The sequence below is a fragment of the Catharus ustulatus genome, chromosome 9 (assembly GCF_009819885.2).
Source record: "Catharus ustulatus isolate bCatUst1 chromosome 9, bCatUst1.pri.v2, whole genome shotgun sequence".
Lineage (NCBI taxonomy): Eukaryota > Metazoa > Chordata > Aves > Passeriformes > Turdidae > Catharus > Catharus ustulatus.
In genome coordinates, this window is record NC_046229.1 from 12,302,566 (window position 1) to 12,323,486 (window position 20,921).

General features: G+C 40.1%; 1 protein-coding gene and 1 long non-coding RNA gene across 2 annotated transcripts in view; one reads left to right on the forward strand and one right to left on the reverse strand.

Annotated features, from left to right (window-relative positions):
* Positions 1–11,095: 11,095 nt before the first annotated feature.
* On the reverse strand, positions 11,096–15,688 carry LOC117000111. The gene is made up of 2 exons (XR_004418709.1): positions 15,577–15,688; positions 11,096–13,049 (listed from the first exon to the last, which is right to left on the reverse strand). It is a non-coding gene; the product is annotated as an uncharacterized LOC117000111 (long non-coding RNA).
* The window catches only part of ST6GALNAC3 (ST6 N-acetylgalactosaminide alpha-2,6-sialyltransferase 3), a 211,427-nt gene continuing 205,201 nt past the window's right edge, over positions 14,696–20,921 (forward strand). The window contains exon 1 of the mRNA XM_033067498.2: positions 14,696–14,988. Coding sequence (XP_032923389.1) covers positions 14,971–14,988 — 18 coding nt within the window. The 5' untranslated portion in view covers positions 14,696–14,970. The remainder of the gene's footprint in view (positions 14,989–20,921) is intronic.

Below are 20,921 nucleotides of genomic sequence, written 5' to 3' on the forward strand. Positions count from 1 at the left end.
AGATTTTTACCAAAAAAGTTATGAGTATCTATCCTTGGCACTGTGTGACCACAGAAAGTTCTTGCATGAGATCTTCAAAGACATGGCTTAGGAAGCTTTGTAGCAAGCTAAAGGCATCGTTTGAGCTAAGGATGGGGAGAGTCGTTGAGTAAATACAATGGAGGCACATTAATTTGTGCAATAATCACTGTCCCCATTCATCTGCATTCTGGAAACTAACATCAGTCAATTCTTAACCCCTCAACAGAAAGACAAGTAATTGATATAAAATATGATCATGAAATTCAGAAGTAGAAGAAAAAGTGTTGGGGTTGTGTCTGAGGCTTTGCTTTCAGGTAACAGTCACCTGATTACTAAGACAAATAAGAGCTACAGTAGGTGAAGGCTGTGATCTTTCTAAAGAAATAAATTCTGTCAAAAGCTTCCCTATTAGGTTCTGGGTGTTAAGCTTGGGGAAAGAAATGCTGGAATTAACTCAGTTATATAAGCACATGTGACTATTCTTTTCCTACAGGGAGTATGCTATAAATGGAGGCAATCCAGAATGGCTCAAGGGCTTTTTATTTTGTTTTGCTTTTATCAGCTTGTAAGGGTCACTTGTGAGCTCACAGCTTCAGAGAACAATCACCTGGAGGGTCTCTGGCAAACACTAGGAAAACACAAATCACAAATCTCATCAATGGCAGTCCATTTCTCATCTGTTCCTTAGAAGGACAGGAATTTTCAACTGGTTTGAAATTTCAGTCATCAGGGTGTGTGAGGATCAGCTTTGGGGCAAACAAAGAGACAGTATTTTTCTCAAAAAACCTTCCCAGGGAGGATTACAAAAAGATAATTAATTCCAAAGGACGAATTCCAGTAAGATAATTCACTTTTCTCATATGTATGTTATGAACTGCTGCCACAGCAGGACTCAGTGATATAAAGTCCAAATGACACAATAGATTAATTCAGGGGAATTTTGAGAAATGAAATGGAAAACATATGGAGGCAATATGAATGTCTCCTCAGCGTGAGGATCCAGACAAAGGGGTGGTACCTCCTTCCTGTGATCTTGCATCATGTTTGGTTAGTCAGACAGGAGTATTGCCATGATTTGTATCCCCCAGCTCTGCAGAAAAGACAGTAATTCTTCAGAAACTGAAGGATCCAATTTGAATCATGACTCTGACTGTTGCAAGCTTATTCATTTTAATCACATGCATTTTTCTGTGGTTTATCTCCTAACAACTGTGAATACTTTAGTGGAAAACATCAGTTGTTTCCAGCAGTCAAAGTGGGACATTCAGATAGATAAGCCTATTCTATTATTTCATTCCAACAAGAAATGGTAGATTGGCTCTTGGTCCATATTCGTTATGCTACTGGTATTTGCTCTAGGATGCCCAATGTCTATTAATCCTTTCTTACTCTTTCTTTTGAGACTGATTTCAAAGTAAGACAAGACAGGCCCAGGTGATCCTGGTCACCTCAGTGTATCCCTGACAGTTTTTGCTTTATAATCAAACTGATGACGTGGTCCATACCACTGAGTGACGATATTTTCTGAAATTATTTTTATGTTTGGGTTTTTTGAAAATAGAAATAATATGGTTGTGCCACAAGTAATGTAGGAATAAGAATGCAACATCTGATTCAATTTGTTATCTAGACTGGTGGAACTATTTGAAAATGTAAAAATACATAATGTCTGGCTAAATCAGGCTAAGTTCAGACATTCTGTGGTATCAGAATGCTGCACTTGAGACTACTGAAAAGGAGAGGAGAGCAGCAAGGTCAGAGAGGGCAAGTTAGAAAGCTCTGACTCGGAAAAGTAATTCAATCTTCTCACCTGGAGAGTCACTGTTAAGTACAAGCCATGAATTGCACTGTTGTAGCTCTGAATGGCATTTAAGAACTGCAGCGAGCTGTTGTACCAACCAAATACCATGAAGGGGAATGGAGGTCAGTCTATGTGCTTGGGTGCCTTTTGAATTTGTCACTTTAAAGTGTACATTCTCTGAATGCTGCGGCATGCGTGCTCCCAAGCAAAAGCATTCTGTGAGAATTGGAGGGCTCAATGCTAACATGTTTATTCTCCTATGTTATTTTATGTTTCATTGCCCTCTGCGGAAATCTTGACCAAAATGTAACTTTTCTCCCTCGGCAGTGGTTTGCCTTTGAACCCCTAGGAGGAAGGCCATGGCTATAGAAACCTGAGCACTCTGTCTAACAGCACAGCATAGCCCCATCACAAATAACCTGTCTTGGAGGTTGCTAGTGCCAGGCTCTACCATTGTTCTTGTGTTCTATTGTTGCCAGAGTGCTGTTTGACTACAAATGCTGTTTGTTATCCTTTTGGGGAGGTTTCTTCTCTCTTAGTTTCCAAAACAAATCTAAGTGCTCACTATTTAAATTCTTACTTCATTAGGTAACTAAGCCATTAAAGTCCAAGAGACAAATACCATGAAACAATTTTGAGGGCTAGTGTGAAGAAACTGAAATGTGTTCCCAGCCAAAGAAAAGAAGCTAATTATATGAGGACTTTATATACATACATCCACAGACATACATGTGTGCACAAAATCAGACATGTACCCATGCTGGTGGCTAATTATGTTGTAGATCATTAAAAAAACTAAATTCGTTTGGATCCTTTTCTTCCTCTGGGTTGCAGCGTCCATATAGGAATATCTGATGTGAAATTTGCCAGTCCAAGGTGAAGAGAGAAACCCTTCTTATGACATGCATGTAGGAATATTTCTATTGTATGATTCTTATCAGTATTTCAAATATCAGGATATTTTTAATTAAAAAGAAAAGATGTTTATAGCATATTTTCCTCTGTGGTTCTCTTACTGCCTGCAGAACAACACTGCAACCAGGGAAAAGGGAAAATATCCTTGTTTTTCTTTAAAATTAACAGCTCCATTTATAATTGATTATGGGTAGTACTACATGTAAGAAAAAGGAAGCAAGGATCCTGTTAAGTGTGGGTATAATGGATAATCCCAAAGAATAATACTGCATGAAAACGAGGGTACACTTGAGGCTAAAGCAGAATAATCTCCTAACAGGGTATTTGCTGCTCAACACAAGTGGCTCTCCTGATGATAATATAATTAAGAGCTTTTTTAAATAACCAACCTTGCCAACTATACACTTAATGAAACTAAGGCCCTTACACAGAAGGTGCTTTGGTGTCTGTGTGAGTAGCTTCCACCATTCCTTGAATTGCTCTCTGGTGCCATGCAGGTAACCAGACTGCAGCTCAGTCAGCGCTGCTTTTCAGCCACGTCTTGAACACCCAGTCACAAGTAAAGGCAATAGCACAGATTTGGCATAGAAGATGTTTAAATAACATTTTCTTAGGAAAAAATTCTGTTCCAGCAGAGCAAACTTAGATTTGCTTGCACTTACCTCACTAAAAATGCAAGTACTTACTGTGAAAGGGGTGGGTGACATGACCACCTAGTGGGGCTTGTTTTTACAGTGTCTAAATAATTTGCTTTTGGAATAAGATGTTCCAGTACTTCCACTGTGTCCTGAAGTGAGAACTGAAAGAGCCAACATAAACCTGGGCTCAAAGGGATGTGGGTTGTTTTGGGCTTTTTTTTGTGCTTTCATCACATGCAGTATAATCAGCCTCTATAGTTAGTGTTCTAAGTCCCTAAACTGTTCAAGAGCAGATCCTGGCTTCTGTGAATTACTTCATAGCATATTTAGGAACTTCCTGAGCAGTTCTTTGTTCTCTTTTCCAGTGGGCTAAATCATAATACTGGTTACTTGCATTTCAGTCAAAATGAGGAGACTTTCTGACTAATCTTGGAATAGGTGAATTTAGACCATTCCTGTAAATAGATTCATGTTTTGTTTGAGAATAGTTTCCAGTGATTTTCACACATCAATGAAAATTCTTTTGTAGTTTTAGAAAGAAACTGCAAATATGTGTTAAACACTTGAGCAAATGCCTCCTTGAAATAGTAATTAAATTAATATACAGAATAAATTAAAACTTTTAAAACTTTAAATTTCCACCTGTGTCATGAAGAGAGCTGTGTGTTAACAGGCTTGTCTTGTGGTCGTCTCTCAGGTTCTTCCAAGCAGACTTGCAGAGTCCTGACCTAGTTTTGTTTTGCCTCATGGAAGTTTAGTCCTTATTTTTGTCGAATGCAGCAAGCAAACAGTTAAACAGAAATGCTGGCTTTTTGTAGATTGTTGCTTGCTCCCCAGCTGATACTATTTCCTCTAACCTATCTCCCCTTGCTGTACCATTTTTCCCCCCCAGCATTTACCTGGATATGGTGCTATGAGGGCAATCTGTAATATTTTAATATTTATATTATCTATGACATATATATATTTAATATGCTATTCTAGTTTGGCTGTTGTCAGCATCCTTGCTGCTGCTTTGAGCTGGTTTGGAGACAGGGAAATAAAGACGAAGAAGAGCAGGAGGGGGCAGGTAGAATGCTGGGCAGAACCCCACATATTTATACAGCTGCTCTCAAGGAGAGACAGGATACCGTGATAAAACTCCAAAAGCTTTGTTCAAAGTACAGCAGAGCTCCTGTTTGAAATATATTTGGAGCTAAATTCTCCTGCCCCTCCAGTGAACTTACTTAGTGTAGCAGTGTGTGTTTTGACTGTGCAAAAGAAAAGCTTCAAGCGATGCAAATAATGGCCTTCTGGAATCTGGATAGAAATAAACTGGGCACGCTCTAGAAATGTAAATGTCAGTAAAATCTCAAGTGGGTTTAAGAAACTGCCTTGAAAAGTCACAGGTTTGCTCTCACTTAGCCAGACCTTCTGTTGAGGAAGTTATGTTAAAGGAAGAGATTTTCACTTTAGCAAAACAATCTCCATCTCTGTTTGTGCAAATAGAACTAAACACAGATCTGTCATCTCTTTATCCAGCCCTGATGCCTGTCTGTGGAACCATGGACGTCAGTGGCCTGGTGCCTTTACCCTTCTAGCACAGAGCTGCTGTCATCTTGGAGGAATTCCTGATGCTTCACTTTGTGGGATTTAAAAATAGTACCCAGGGGAAGGAAGGAAATGCTCTTGAAGTTGCAATAGGGTAATTTTCTGATTGTCATTTTTCCTTATCATCCCATCATCTATTCGTTATTCCAAGACCTTTAGTCCCAACTGAAACCTGACGGATGTTACAGCCCTTAGCACCCTACAGCAACAGCAGCAAACTGCATGGCTCACAGCAGAGTGTGATGGCAAAGCCTGATGTCCCTGATGTTCCCAAAGGGGGAACTCTTTACTGGTTGCTATTATATTAGACTAAGATTTTACAGGACCACAGTAATGTGCAGATCTCTTTATTCTTATCAGGAAAAGACACAGAAGTGTTAAATTGCAAGGCAAATTTTCAAGAATAGAAAGGCTATGTCTGAGCTATGAGCTGAAAGAGCTGTCCCTCCTTCCTCACACTCAACTTCTGACCCAGCTGCCTCTCAGCTGTTCGTGACTTCACCTAACAGTCAGGTTTACTTCTTCCTTCTAATGAAAACTCTCAAATGATTTTGATTTATACCAGGAAGGATGTAAAGATCATCCTGGACAAAGTTCAGTGGATCTGGCCGTTTCTACTGTGACATCTGCTTCTGGAACGATAGTTCATTAGGGGAATTACAGGAGAGGATTAGTCCAGTATAATAAAATCTCCCTCTATCCCAACTCTAAAGCTATGCAAATCTACTTCACAGGCCTTTAACTGCAAAATATAACTTAATTTCAGATTAATAAAATGGAGGCACTCTGTGTTTGTAGATAGGTGTTGCATTTAGTGTGTCACAAAAAAAAAATCTACTAAATCCATATGCTCTGACACCTTCTAGTGCTAGCAGCCATCCTGTTTGCTTCTGAACCCCTAAATTTAAATTAAACCACTCTTTAAAATCCTTCATGGACCTTGTTCTGGCAGCTTGCTTCCATGACTGTTATACAAAATGCCAAAACAGGTGTAAAGTAAATCTTAGCTTCTAATGTGTGTTTTTTTCAGTCAATGAAATCTGGTATTGCAGTTTCTCCAAATGCTGTTCTAAATTTTATTAAAATGGAAAGCCAGACACAGTAAATTTATCTCCAACTATAAAGTATTTTCTTTATCATATACTGCAGCATTATAAAGAGATAACTGAGCTATGGGAAGAATTATGTCACATCTTGATAAGGAAAATCCTAGGTATCAAAAAAAAAGTTATAAAACTATATTATACTGCTCATAATAAATTACAAGCTATTTTAAAATTTGATGCTTTCTGGTGGATTAAGAGAAATACTGTAGTTTTATTGAGATTAACACTAATTCTAGTAATATGTGTCTGGGGGAAAATGAAATGAGGAGTGTTACCCACCTGAGGACGATTAAAATTATTTTCTTTCCAAAATGTTTTCTATTTAAAATATGTCTCTCAATGCTTATTTTTTCCTGTCCTGGATGTTGACATGCAACACTACTTGCAGTTTTGGTGCAAAAGAAATGGGTTATGTGGCTTGCTAACACAGATGGTATGCTCTCAATAGTAAGAACAGACAGAAAAATGAGATGCTGATAATCCTCTTGAAAATGTACAGGCAGGAAGATCTTTACTTGTCACACACATAAATTTAAAAAATCTGCATTATGAACACTTAGATGTTCTCAAATTGGTTGGATCCAAGTTCTGATCCCTTTGCCCCTGAGATGTAGGCTGTAATTATAGAGCAATATTAATAAACTGGAGATACGGAACTTGCTTGCCATGAAAACTTTGCAAAATCTGGTGTTTTACACCAAAGGCCGCTGTGTCCATAAAGTCTCTTACTTGGCTAGGAGTGATCTATGGCAGCATTGCATTGCTCATAAAAAGGATTTTTTAAAAACAGACAACCAAAATTTTGTCACTATAGCAGATGTGTGAATCTTCAACTTTCAGTTTGGGGAAACTGTTAACAGAGGGCTTAATGACTTAAAAAATTCAAAAACGACTTTGAGCAAAACATCAGGGTCACCAAAAGTCATAAAATATCAAAATTAACAAACATCGTTTTTGTAATTTTCCAAGGACCACTGTATGGACTTCATTTGGAATGTTAAATGGGCTTACCTGAGTCTTTCTGTTTCAAACATTCTTATAATAATGTGGAGGCTTTAGGTTATTGGGGTTTTCCTCCACAATAGCAAAGCAATAGCACACATGCTTTCTCCAGTCTCTAACTGAGAAAGAATACAGTGATGGGGATGGCTGAAGTTGTATCCTGTTCAGAGGCTGTGTTGGTGGATTCAGCACTCAGTATTACCTAGAGTGGAGTGAGCCACAGGAGAGGATCTTCCTTTCTTTGCTGCTCCCACCTGTCAGGGAAAGGATGTGCCTCTTACTGTAGGTCTGGATGTGGCTGCTTTTGTGTGAGTTGGTTTTTCAGCAGTGGGAATCCTGGATGGTTCTGGAAGTTAGAAAACTTTACAGTGGTACATGGCTGCCAGTAATGGCAGGAGATGGAATTTGTGCCTCTGACTTCGAGGATACAAAACCAGTATTAAATAAGAAACCTCAGCATTCAAAATTTAAAATGGCAATGAGATTTGCCACTCTGCAGTCCTAATTGTTTTAAATTATTTATTATTTAATATCTTAGTTGTTGGTCTAATTATCTTCAAAACATAATTTTAAATTTTATGATTAAAACCATGATTTTGTTCTGGTGATTCAGACTTGTTTATGTTCATGGGCTGGCCAGATGCAGGTGGAGAGCAGCTATTTAATATTCTGTTTGCTCCACCATGCCCCAGTGTGGCTCTGTGCCACATGTTACTTCATGATAGTGAAAGCACTTCCTGAAGATAGGTTCCCTAATTTCCTAATGGACATCTTATGCCATTCACTGTAATATAACACCTTGACATTAAAAATTATTACTGTTTTATAGGAAAGAAAGTTAGTCACAGGGAAAAGAATTAATGTGTTCTTTTATACTGCTGTCCAATATCAGGTGCCTAAGATTTTTTTTTTTGTTCAGAGCACTCAGCATTATGTATCAATTAATATGATCAAAATGTAACTGCTATTACCTTCAATTGCAGCTGCAAGTTCCCAGTGCATTGGTAAATAAGCCTTTATGCTTTCAAATTCTGAGTCTAGAAAACGAGGGAAAATAATACCAGTGCCTAGCTATTAAATCAGAGACCATTGCAGTGGATTTCAGTTAGAGACAAGTTCAAAATCCAGCTCTTCATAGCAGCTTTCAATGATTTAAATAATCAGACTTCTGCAGCTTTTCTTTTTTCATGCACTGTATAATTTTTTCCAGCAAATGAAGCAGTGATCCTGTAGGAAACAGCATATTCATGTAATGCTGATTCAAACTCATCTTTTGCAAGTTTCATCTTTCGAACGGAAAAGGGTGGGAAAATGGAACAAAAAACCAAACCAAAACCCCAAACCTCACTCCAACAAAAAAATCCCAAACAACAACCCCAAAACTTCCTTTGGGGAAAGAAGGGTGTGATCATGTAATTAAACAATTCTGAAATCAGTATACTCAGGATGAATTCCTGTATTTATTCAGTCTTGTGTTCAGTGCTGCTACTTTGACTTCAAGGTTGCTTTTGGTCCAACAAGGCAAGATTCACAAGTTCTTTAATTTATTAAACACCTTAAGATCCTGCATGCATCTTTTTATTTTCTACTTCACTATTACACAGCAGTGTAGACAACTGTCAAAGGCAAGACTGTTGTCAGCTGTAAACTTGTAAAATTAATTAAAACAATTGCATGGAATAGATTTTGTTAAACATTTCTATGAGAGCTGTCAGATGTTTTGAAAGATGTAAAGGTGTTTTCCTTGAGTATACATGTTAATAGTTTGAGATGGACTCCTCAAAGTATGGAAACGCCTTGCTACTGGCAACTTTCATGGGTGAAAATAACTACAACAAGATATTTTCTTCACTTTATGAGGTGAAGTTGGTTGGCATTGGGGCACAGCATGATGCCTGATTAGAGCCTCTGAAGGCTCCAAGGAGGGTGTGGATTGCACAAGGCAGTAGGGTAGCAGTTTATTTGGATTCAGAGGACTAAAGCTCATTATTCCAGATCTGTAAGCAGCTTTTGCTGTTGCTCATGTCATGGCTAGGTAAGACATTAAATTTGCCAAGAAGAGAATTAATGGAAGAGTTGGATTTCAGTATAGTTCAACTGGTTTCATAACTCAAGAATCAAGTACAGAACGAGTTTTAGAAACAGGAAAAGGTGTTTTTTGTGACTTTCTGACCATCTTCTACAAAACTCCCCAAATGACACCTCTGCTACCAAGTTGCTTACTTTTGTGGTTGCACAGATCAAATTCTTTTCTGCATGTCTAAACATTGTGGCCATAATTGAATAAAATATATACAAGACAGGAAAAAAAATCTGTGGAAATCCTTTTCTATTCCTAAAATTATGGTAATCATGTTAAAGATCAATTTATAGCACACTAAAATGATGCTAATTCATATTACTTCCTGAAACAAGACCACCAATTACACTTGGGGATAGTTTATATCCTGTTTTGTGAGCAGGACAAGGTGGCTCAGATCTGACACTGCTAGGCTTGAGATCTTCCAGATGTTACTTGAGAGTAGTGTAAAAATCCACCCTTCCCTGCCCTGCACCAAAATTAATTCATTCCTGAATTAAATATATTTGTCTTTTCTGCTGTATTTTAAGCTTTTCCTTTCGAGTGCAAAGAAACATTAGATAAAGCTTTGGGAAGAGAGAGGGAGAGGTTTGTTTTTTTTAAAAGACAAACTGTTTGGGTAATGACAGAGCTTAGCTCAGAAAAGCAGGCTGGATCTTTGGAGGAAAGAGGCAGGGTATGTCTCTGCTTCTTTAGTTCAGGAGAAGGCATTCTCCTAAGCCAAAATGCTGCTTTTAAATTTTGTTCCAATTTAAGGCCTTCCATGCCATGATTGAAGTTGTCATGGTTCCTTTTCCTAAACTCCTTTTATGTGCACAGCTGTATCCTCCAGGATAAAATCTCGTTAGAGGATAAACTGACATGGCCATATTTCAGTGTGAAACAGTATCAGTATTTTTGTGATGTTAGTTATATCTCATAAAAATGGGGAGTGGGAATGTAAAGCATTGCCAATAGAGCAAAGAACATAAAAACTTTACAGTGGAGAAACCAAATACATGCTTGACTGAAATGCCTATTGACCAACCGTATCCTCTATTCAGCAGTCACCTGCAAGTGACAGAGCATTTTCAAACACATCATTCAGCTTTTGAATGCCCTTCAGAATATTACTGGTGGGTCTTCTCCTGGAGACTGCAGCAAGTTATAAATTTGTTTATCGTACTGGTTTTATACAGGCAAAACATCTGGTGGCATAAGCAGACACAGCACTCTTCAGAGTTGCTTAGTCTGTTTTAATTAGAGGAAAGCTGTCTGGGACAGACACTCTAAGCATGTGAGGATTTTGGTTTTTGTTTTGGGTTTTTTTCCTCTGCATTTTAAAAAATCCATTGTTTCTCTTAAAACATATTTAAATAAAAAAAGAAATTACAAATAACAGAGGATATACAATTTTTCATTTATATTAAAAAAGCGCAACAATCTGTAGTTCAGTGTAAAATGATCACTGGTTAATAATCATCTTTGAAAACAAAAACCCGAAGCTCTCAGATGAGCATGCATTGAAAATAAAATGTCAACAGTCTGAAAAGATTACTGATTTGTAGGGTTTGCTTTTTTCTGCTTTCAGGAACTTCTACAGACCTTTGTGTTTCAATTTCTGAACATTCATGTATTGTTAGGTGTGAGCACCACTTAATTTTATTGATTGTTTTGCTTTATTTTTTTAAAAAGAATGTTTAGTTGAAAGAAAGTTGGGAGGCCTTGATTAGAGCGTTTGTGTGTGTGTGCATTAGAATGAGGCTGGGGGAACACCAGAACACGCAAGGTCTGCAAGTGCTGTGTGGCTGTGCTAAAGTGTTTCCATGACACTGAGTAATAGCGAGGTGATGAGCTGAATTTCGAGTAGCAGGAATGGTGCTGAGCAATCCTTGTCTCCTGCCAGTAAGATATACAGAAGTATTCCATGACTAAACATATGTTTGTTGTTTTTTTTTTTTTAAATACATCTGGGTTGTCTTGCAGCCGAATAAGGTTCAGATGAATTGTACTGAGAAGGAAGCTGGGCAGGACAATATATACTGGCTCTTTCAGTAACGTGCACATGGCAAACTTGCTTTAAACTGTAAGGATATTCTGAAAAGCAGCAGTGGAATTTAGTAACAAGCCTCACCTGCTCTCTTCAGCTTTTGCACTCCAGAACGTAGCAGAAGCTCACCTCTCAAATGAAGTACTCAGGCTTGATTAAGTTTTTTTTTCTTACCTGGAAAATCAGCATTATTAAGAGTTTTAAATTAAAATTCCATGTAGCATTTGGACAATCTGGTAAGATGTCCTGTTCAAATCATAACCTGCTGGTTTTCAGTCATCTCATCTCTACCTCTGCCATGGCATTGGGCTGCTGGGTACCTTAAATTTCTTACTTAGAGTGGTGAGTTACATGAGGTAAGGAGAACTTGATACAGAAGGTTGGGAAGATGAGATCTCTGGATAACAGCAGAGTGGATCTGTTACTCTGCCACTAACTCAGGTTGCACCTGAAGGGTGAAAAATGCCACCTTGTGTCATCCTTGTGTCTGATGAAATTTTGTAGTGGCAGCGAGTGTAAGAATAGGTTCTTTGTTTTTGGCACATTTTCACTACATGAACCAGTGTCTGATTTCAATGATCTGTGAGACGATAGTTTTCAGACTTTCTTTAAGCTTGCACTTTAGCCACACATCTGTTTTTTAAAAAATTAACTTACTGTTTAAATCTGTGAGGTTTTGGTTTTGAAGTTCTTACCGTAGGTGAAAGTGCAGCTTTACGGGTGCCACGGTGCCCAGCCACCAAACAAACCAACTGTTCATGGCACAGCCTGCCCAGCAGAACTACCCACACTGGCACTACAAACTCCTGCTTGGATGCTGGGACTGTGTAGCTGTATTAATCTCTGCAAATTAAGGCTTAACCAGCATTCTCCACAGAGGAGTGATTTCTCATGACAGAATTAGTTTTTAAGAACTAGAACTGAAAAGGGCTGTTGCTCACACAGCCATATTTTCCCCAAGGTTATGTTGCCACAGGAATGTATTGGAAGGGTTTGGAATAGATGGAAAACATGTGAGGTCTTTGTTCCTCACAACTAAAGGTCTTTGTCCTCAGAACTAGAAGTAGTGACTTTGTGTGGCCTGTCACGATGACTCAGACTTGAAAGGCAGATTCACACTGCCTTTGACATCCCCACCAGGCAACACCAACCCTGCTCATTTCAGACAGAAAGTTGCAAGCATGACTTATGTGAGCTATGTTGGGCCTAAAGCTGATTCCAAGACTATCATAAGTTCAGGTAAAGCACTTCATGAGGCTCACAGAATGATGTGCTCACAGTGGCTCTTCTACAATTGGGTAGATGTCTCTCCTCGTATAGTTTCTCTCTGGTGAAATTAGCTCAGCCTAAGGCTGGACTTTCTGTTGCTCTTTGCGGTGATCTCAACTCAAGTCACACCTTCAAGTTTTGTCCCAAGGAGAAAATAAAGTGAAATCTCATATCCCTCCTGAAAAAAAGAGGGAAGGATGGCTGTTGCTGATGTCTAGTAATGATAAAGTATTTTTAAGATAACTTTTAGACTTCTTGTAAATGGCTACTTAAAGTTCACCACATTTTGTCTGATGTGATGTTTAGAATCAAGGCATATCAGGGATGCTTAAAACAAGACAACTACTCTTGCCTCTGCCTTTCCTTAAGGAATATAATTCACTGGAAATCCCTCAGTGCTTTGGACATGTTGAAATGGTTGACCTTTCCAGGACGGTTTCTCTCCAGCCTCATTCCTTTTATTCTTTACAGTGCTGGTGAGGTGGAGGGTGGGAAGGGGGTGGGACATTTTTCATTTGCCTCAGATGAAAACTTCTTTCATGCCCTTCACGCAGGTGAAGGAACAGCTTCACTCTGAGGACAACTAGATTCTTGACTGCTGGAGAGAAAAAAAGACAATTATTTTTTATTCAGGAAAGAATGAATTATTTATCTTATTCACTAAGAAACAGAGCTTTGTTACAAAACTCCTTATGAATAACTAGAACTTAAAGACATGCAAACTGCTATCCAGAATGATCTAATACTTGTTGGTGGTAGCCTGTAATAAAAAAAGGTTGTAAGTCCCTCCTTTACCCCCTTCTTCCCCTGACTTGTCATTTAGATATTTCCTTAAGTTAGTCAACACAGAAACTTCACGAAGTTCTTTTCCATTAGTCTTCCCAGCAGTACTACAATTTTCAGCTTAAGACTGTAATTGAACAAGGAAGTGGATTCCTAGTGGTGAGAGGTGCTGAGGAGTTTGCAGGACCTGTGTAAGAGTTCAGCACTTTAGATGCTGATGCAAAGGCCAAACACATATTGGCATCTTCTCTGGAAATGCACAGGAAGGCAGCTAAGGAGTGTGAGTAGGAGAAATCCCCCCAGGCCCTTTCTGGGGGAGGATTTGCCCCTGCATACAGATGAGGACATCTAGTTCCTTTTGTTTCAACCTACCTACTGTCTTGAGGGACTGCTCCTGCATAGGAGGCTCGCCAGGCAGGGAACAGTACTGGTTGTTAAATGTTATTGTTAAATGTTAACAGGTTGTTAAATGCGCAGCACAGCACTAACCCCTTCTGGCTCCCACACACTGCGGGGCTCTGTGGTAAATGGTTCCTTAACATGAACTGGAGGGTATTGCCTGCCTGTAAACAGGTACCCTCAGCTGCTGCAGGGAGGATGAAGACACCCACTACAAGGAATTTTTTAAGAGAGCCAGAGAGCCTTTGGTACCAAAGCAGCAGGAGCGAAGCAATGTGGCACAAAAGGAATACAGGGAAGGGGCCGAGTACAGAAAATGCAAAGGGTTCCAAGATGAAGTAATGAGAAGTACTGAGAAAGTGTAAAAAGGGCAGAAAGAGACTGCAGGAAAAGTGGCAAATATGAAGTAAAAGCTTTATGATATACAGAGTATGTTATGTAAGAGAAGAATTTGAATTTGATGAGATTATGTAAAGTGAAAATAAATTCAGCTGTTGAAGAAATCTTCATCTGCGCTTTATCCCACTTATGTTAACAAAGTCCAAGCAAAGTTGTACAAGCAAAAAAGCAAACGAACCCAAGCTTTCCATTCCCTGTGCTGGATGCCTGCTCTTTACTCCAAAAGGCATGCACAGCACAATGCAAACACCTCTGGTGGGATATGCGGGTTGGTTGCTTATGATGATTATTTCTCATAGGGCAGCAATTTAGACAAAGGGATAGACAAAGCCCAACACTGCAGCGTAAGGATTTTTACAGCCCCAATAACAGAGTTTGGACTCTTCGGCCAACTGCGAGCAGCCGTCTCTTGAGAAGGCCGAGAGGGCTGCACAGGGGTGAATTACACACACAGCACCCGCCGTGCAGGCAGCGCAGAGCCCTGTGCAGTGCAGAGTCAGCCCTGTGCAGCGCAGAGCCCTGTGCCGGGCAGAGCCCCTTGCAGGGCAGAGCCCCGTGCAGTGCAGAGCCTTGTGCAGAGCCGAGCCCCGTGCAGAGCAGAGCCCCATGCAGCGCAGAGCCGAGCCCGTGTGCAGGTACGGAGCAGCCGGCCGCCCGCAGTCGAGCGCCGGCGGAGCCATGAATCAAAGGCCGTCATGTGATGGAGGGGCGGCGCTGCGCTGGCTCCCGGCCAGTGGCGGCAGCCCATGGGTGGGACGGACGGGCAGAAAAAGACTGATATGACTAACGGAGCCTGGCTGCGTGCTACCTCTGTTTGGATCTACAGGAATGTAGGCTCTAGCAGTACTGCAGCTCTACCAGCCTCTTGCCCGACACTGCAACTGCTGCTCACAAAGTAGAATCCTGCTGCTCTTTGGTAGGAAGGATAGAGAAAGAACATGGCCTGCATTTTGAAGGTAAATCTCTATCTGTTGCTTGAATGCATTGTTAGAGAGCCCCTCGCTGCTCAGAGGCATGGATTTGGTATAGTCCTACTGCATCTCCGTTGTCTTTTTTGAGTACTGGCTTTGTTTGGTAAATGAATATGGAGAGATTCTGCAACGCACAGCTGTGCTCTGCTTGCCTCTGCCATTCTTTCTCATTTTCCCTGCATTGTCAGAACTGTGAGCTAGCGGGAAGAGAAGTGTGTACCGAATAATGGGAGCGGGGCGAGAGGGGCTCTGGTTTCTCTCAGCTGACTTTGTCTACACTCAATTCCTTCAGGAGCAATAGCATTTGGGCAACAGACTTTCAGTACAAAGGACAAAACGGGCAACTTATTTTCTTTTTCTAACCATGCAGCACTTACTGCTCTTAAAGCAGCGGCTGCAGATGTCCACAGCTGTCCCCGCTGCTCCTTGAGCACACGCTCCCTTGCTGAATCTGCTCCAGATCCACATGCTCCACACAATTATACTTAGTATTTAACCGCATTTTCTCATTAAGCAACCCTTTTGATAGCGGGTTTTCCCCCTTCATGCCAGCAAGTACAAGGATAAACTTACCGTGTGATCACACGCTTTCTCCAGCCTGCTTCCCTCACCGAGGCAAAAGTATTTGGAGCCCGCATGCCATGGAGATGGAGGGAGCATCAGCGGCTGGGATTGAATGGGAGGGGAGGAGGCGGAAGTGCGGTCAGTGCGAACAAGCCGCGTTTGTTTCCTTGCAGCGCTGTCACTTGCAGGGACTCACTCCTGTGCCCGGCTTCGGAGCGCTCCGTTTGTTACCGGTCCTGTTTGGGATCCCTTTGTTACTTGGTCTCCTTTGGGATCTGTTTGTTACCTGGTCCGTTTCGGATCTGTTTATCACCTGGTCTGTTTCGGATCCATTTGTTACCTCCCTTGCTGCTTTCTGTGCATGCTTTGAGTATTTTTGCACTTTGTTTCTTTTAGCAACTAAAACTAATCTGTGAATTCTTTGTTATTTGCAATCTGGTCTTCTAGCATAGAGCTGATTATCTCAAACTTTGGGATGGCCTATCCTAGCAGTTGCTTTTGATGTATTAACAAAGTGGATATATTGCAAAACTTTAAAACAGCTTCTGGATAATGAACAGTTAGATGTCCCCATGAATCCAATCCTTAGCACTACTGAGCTATCTATCAACTTTTAAAAAATCTTATTATTTTGCTACACTCTTTCCCTTCATTCATTCATTCATTCTCAACTAGTGGGTCTGTGGAACATGGATGTTTGAGTTGTCTGACTTGTAAGTTGTGGTAGCTTATGTTAATAAGTGTGGCAAAGTGCTTTGAGTGCAGAAACTTCTCTGAGCTAGCAGGTTCGCTTGGAGCTAGATGGTAACAAACTCCTTTAGTCAGACAGCAGTAATGCAGCTGAGAGGTGTGATGTGAGATGAGAAGATGTGAGATCTGGAATGGAACCTGGTTTCACAAAGATAAACGTGCACTCCTGTTTAAACACTCCCGAAATGACTTAGGTTGGATCTGCCAGTGGTCGGGAAAACATAATTTTTTTTTTTTTTTATCTGTGGCAAGATCAATGCAAAACATTCCTTTTGGCCCTAAGAGTTAAGTAAGAATCTTTTACAAGAAAACTCCAGTGTCTCTTTTGCCCTCCTAATTGTTTCCTCTGCAGCCTGCTGACATAGCCTGCCACAAGCATGACTTAGAGTTTGAATTGTAATGCAATAAAAACCTTCTGTTTTCCTGGGCCAGGTACTCCATTTGGTTGTTTCTCTGATGGTTAAATCAATAGTTTAATTGGTATTCCTTGACAGACAGCCCTCTTCCAGTTTAATTCCTAATCTTGTTAATACAGGCAGGTACAAGGATAAAAAGTGAAACAGATCTGAGAAGATTAGCATTGCCATAAGGCAAGCTGGATTGTCTCAGACAAACATCCCACAGGAGTACTTTAAGTGTTTAGCTCAAAATACTTTCTTGTATATAAGTTTTTAATATAACATCTACAGCTTTTTTTCTAACAATGAAATTCAAAATAATATGTATAATTTGACATGACACTAGGCTTGTTCCTTCCTGAAAATATAAACCTGTTAGCCACACCCTTCTCCTTTCCATAGGGTTTGTCCTGAGTTTGTGTGGAAACAGGAAAAAAACCCCAGAAATCTGTAGATACAGAGTTGAAGTAAGTGGTGGCACAGTAGATGGGAAGCCAGAACATCTGTGCATCCTTTCCACTTCAGCCTGAGTGTCTTTCTCACTCTACCTTGTGGCTTGCTCTCCTCTCTTCCTAGATTTTTAACCCCCTGACAATGATGTTGAGATTTGTTGAAAATTGGAGTTCCACGTGAGTGAGAGTTTAATGTAAATGCAGTTGGATAGAGGTGTCTGTAAAGTGCAAAGAACAGGGCAGTGGCAGTTAATAATTAACTGAAGTTACTTAGCGTGGTTAAGAGTGTTTTAGAAGAGGTGTATCACCTTTAGCTCTGAACATCTCCTTATACTATGACTACTGTATGAAATAATCTGTGTGCAGCCTGTGCAAAATGCTTTGGAAGGGGATTTTCCCTAAGTGTGCCCGCTGTCTCTCTGGTGTTTGTTGTGCATTCTTCCTAGGTAAGAGTGATGGGGCTGTTACTGATCGTGGCTCCAGAAGCTTTATCTTCTAGGCAGTGCTGGGGCATTCTCAGTAAAGCCAGTGAAATTATTATTTTGAGGCATTCTCTCCTCTGTTAAAGAAAAGCAAGGAAAGGTGCAAGTTCTAAAGTGCATGATGTGTTTTTATTTTCTCTGTCAAGACTTTAAAAATCATGGTGAATAGCTGAGTGAAGGTGTAGGCATGTTTTGGAAGCAAATAGTTGATCTTATGCTTTTTACTATGTTAGCTGCATGTCACCATGCCAGCTACTAGATTAGCAGTGGTGGCTAGTTATGTAGTCACTCTTGTCCCTAATAATATTGAAGTCCCTAAGTTCTACTGTATCAGACAGTCACTCTTGAAAATGAGGACAGATTTCACTCAGTAAATTACTTCTTACTCTGCTCCCTGCATAATTGAAAAATAATGCTTCAAAGTATGTGCCATTTTACAATAAACACAGCATGAAGGATAATACTCTGTAAAACCATTATATCCCCCAGTGAAGACTGGCCCATGATATTTTAAAGCAAACAGGACAGGTAACTTAGTTTGCACATGCTGCAGTTCGCAGGACCATGTGTCTTACCCTGTTCCCAAACTCTTCTTTTTGAATGGAAGTTTTGAAGAAGATGGTGGAGATGGATTATGTTGTCACCCGAGTACAATTTTAACTGTGTAGGCTTAATGTGGTAGAGCCTAATAAACAAAATCTCAGTGTGATGGGCCTGCACAGTGAGGACTAAGCATGAAATCTGGGAAGACACTTCCTTCTGGTTTGTGTGCTGTGTGTTTACTGTGCAGTGAACAATGGAGGTTTCATGTGCCTGGGGGCTGGATGTGACCTTCTATCAACAGGGGTCACAAACTTTCAGTGAAACTCTGTGGTTTGAATATTATTTGCATAATGTGGGGCAATGTTCTTATCACCACAGCTGATTGAAGTCCTCTCCAAGTAAGCAGGTGGCCAATTAAAATTCATAGCCTCTTTAATATTTTTAAAATCTAATTTAAACATTGAAAGGACTGTTTTGCAAAACATAACTTACAGGTTTCAAACAAACAAAACCCTTCAGCACAGGCTTGTGACTCTTCTGCAGGATGCTGTCAAAGCTGACAGTACCTGTGTGTTCATCTGCAGTTCTTTTACATGCTTCCTCTCCATGGTTATCTCACTGGTTTAATTAAATTCACAGGTTGCATTTTTCCCTTAGCGCACATAGTCAACTGTTTTTGGCAGGAGTTTTCTTTGAGAGTTTTTTCTGAGTGTTTAATGGTCTATGTCTGATTGGGGTCTTCAGACACTGCAATAATACAGATAACATTACTATCAACAGGCATATGCTCTATCTGCACTTTTGAGACTAAAGTAGCAAAGCTGATCTCATTACATTGAATTTTTTCACCCAGGCAAGTAGCAGTTCAGAAGGAAGAGGCAGAAGGTCTGAAAGGATGTGATTCTAGTGTTTGGATGCTTGTAATCTTGGATTTTTAGTTATTAATTGAATTTTTTTTTGACCTCTAGTTACATGGCAATAAGCGTAGATATTTCCTCCCAAGTTTCTATATAATCAAAAACACATTCTCTGTTTCAGTCTGCTCTGTTGTGCAGGGTAGGCTGAGTCTCACCATAATTCCATTCTCTACTAGAGATTTGCAGGATGCAAGCATTTCCATAGAGTTGACCTCTATATCCTGCTTGAATCAGGTCCAAGATAATTCACATTCTGCCTTGACTGTTAAATTGCCTGCAGCAATGTTTATGCATGGCACCCATCCGTCTTCCTGTGCTGAGAGTTGTACTTGGATCCTGTTTGAGCCTCATGCTGTGCTCTTTTTTCTGATGTGACAAGAGATGGAGAGATCCTTGGAAAAGGAACAAGGATGACCTCCCCTCCATGTGGGAGGATGCTGCACTGAAGGGTCAGTTCCCAGCATTTCCTGCAGGTTTGCTGTAATGTGAGCTCTCTCCTCACTGTCTTAACCTGATCAACAGTTCTGTGGGCTGCAGCATTTCTCTTGTAACTGGAATCATTCCTAGGGTTATATGGTTGTATCTCTAGGGAGAGAAGTTGTAAATATGCAAAGGTGCCCCTTAAATGAGCTGGAAAGTAGTAGGTGAATGCAACAAGGAGTTTCAGAGAAGAAACAGGATTTCTGAGGTAATAACCAGTTTTTTTTGTGGATCACTCCATCCTTATTTGTTATGGGTTAATAAATGTTTCCATCCTTTTTCACCCCACCCAACAAAACTGCTAAATAAAAGACTTTTTTTCCCCCCCCTACATTGTTTACCTCTGAATTGCTCCAAAGTAAATGAAGCTGCATTAATGAACCTGCCAATGTGCACGGGTAGGATTTGCTGTATCATGGTCCAGTGATGCTTAATTACCATATAAGATTTTATGGAGTGCAGTACATGAAATTTCATAATGTTGTTTGTTACGTTCCCTTCTTGAAAATTAAAGGGAAATTACATTCTGAGAAGTATAAAACCACTTTTCACTCTCGCTTGCAATGACCTTGAACTAATCATTCTTTAACTTTTGATGCCCATGTAGCTGAACCAGGAAAACCTCCAATTTTCAGCATGCTTCAGTTGGTTTAAAACTGGATATTTGTTCTGAATTGAAGGTGTGAAAATTAAAACCATAAAACCAGCATGAAATTATGATGTCTCTTACACAATTAAGTAGTTATTTGATAAAGCAGTGATGGGGAATGTTTTTGTCTAGCAATTCATCTTTAAACAATAAAGCATGTGACACCCAGATGTTTTAGGCTTTCCCCCTACCAGGGGCACACTGTTTTTGTGTGCTGTTGGAGCAGCCTGGTTTAAGGAAAGGTCTCCTTGCCCAAACTGATTGGGCCAAATTGCCCAGCTGATTCTGTGCTTCTGTGGTTATCAGGGGTATGGAGTCACATATTAAAGGGAATTGTCTCAAAATTCAGCCGTTTGTAGACTTGTGCATGAGCTTCAGTGGTTTATATCTTGTTCATTCTTTTCAATTTCAGTTTTAAAGTCCTGAATGCCAGATAACTTGGCACGTTAGAGTATGACATAAACCATCCCAGAAAGCAGCAAATTGCTATACTTTGACATAACATATGGAAATTCCTTGAGATACAGGACAGATGTGCTATTGCCTATTTCTAGTGATTTGGCAGCCAAAAGAAAAGCACATCTTGTTTTCTTGCCAAACATTGATGATTAATTTAAGGGAGTGTGAAATGCAGCTAAAAGACCCCATATTTTAAGTTATAATCACATCAATCACAACATCTG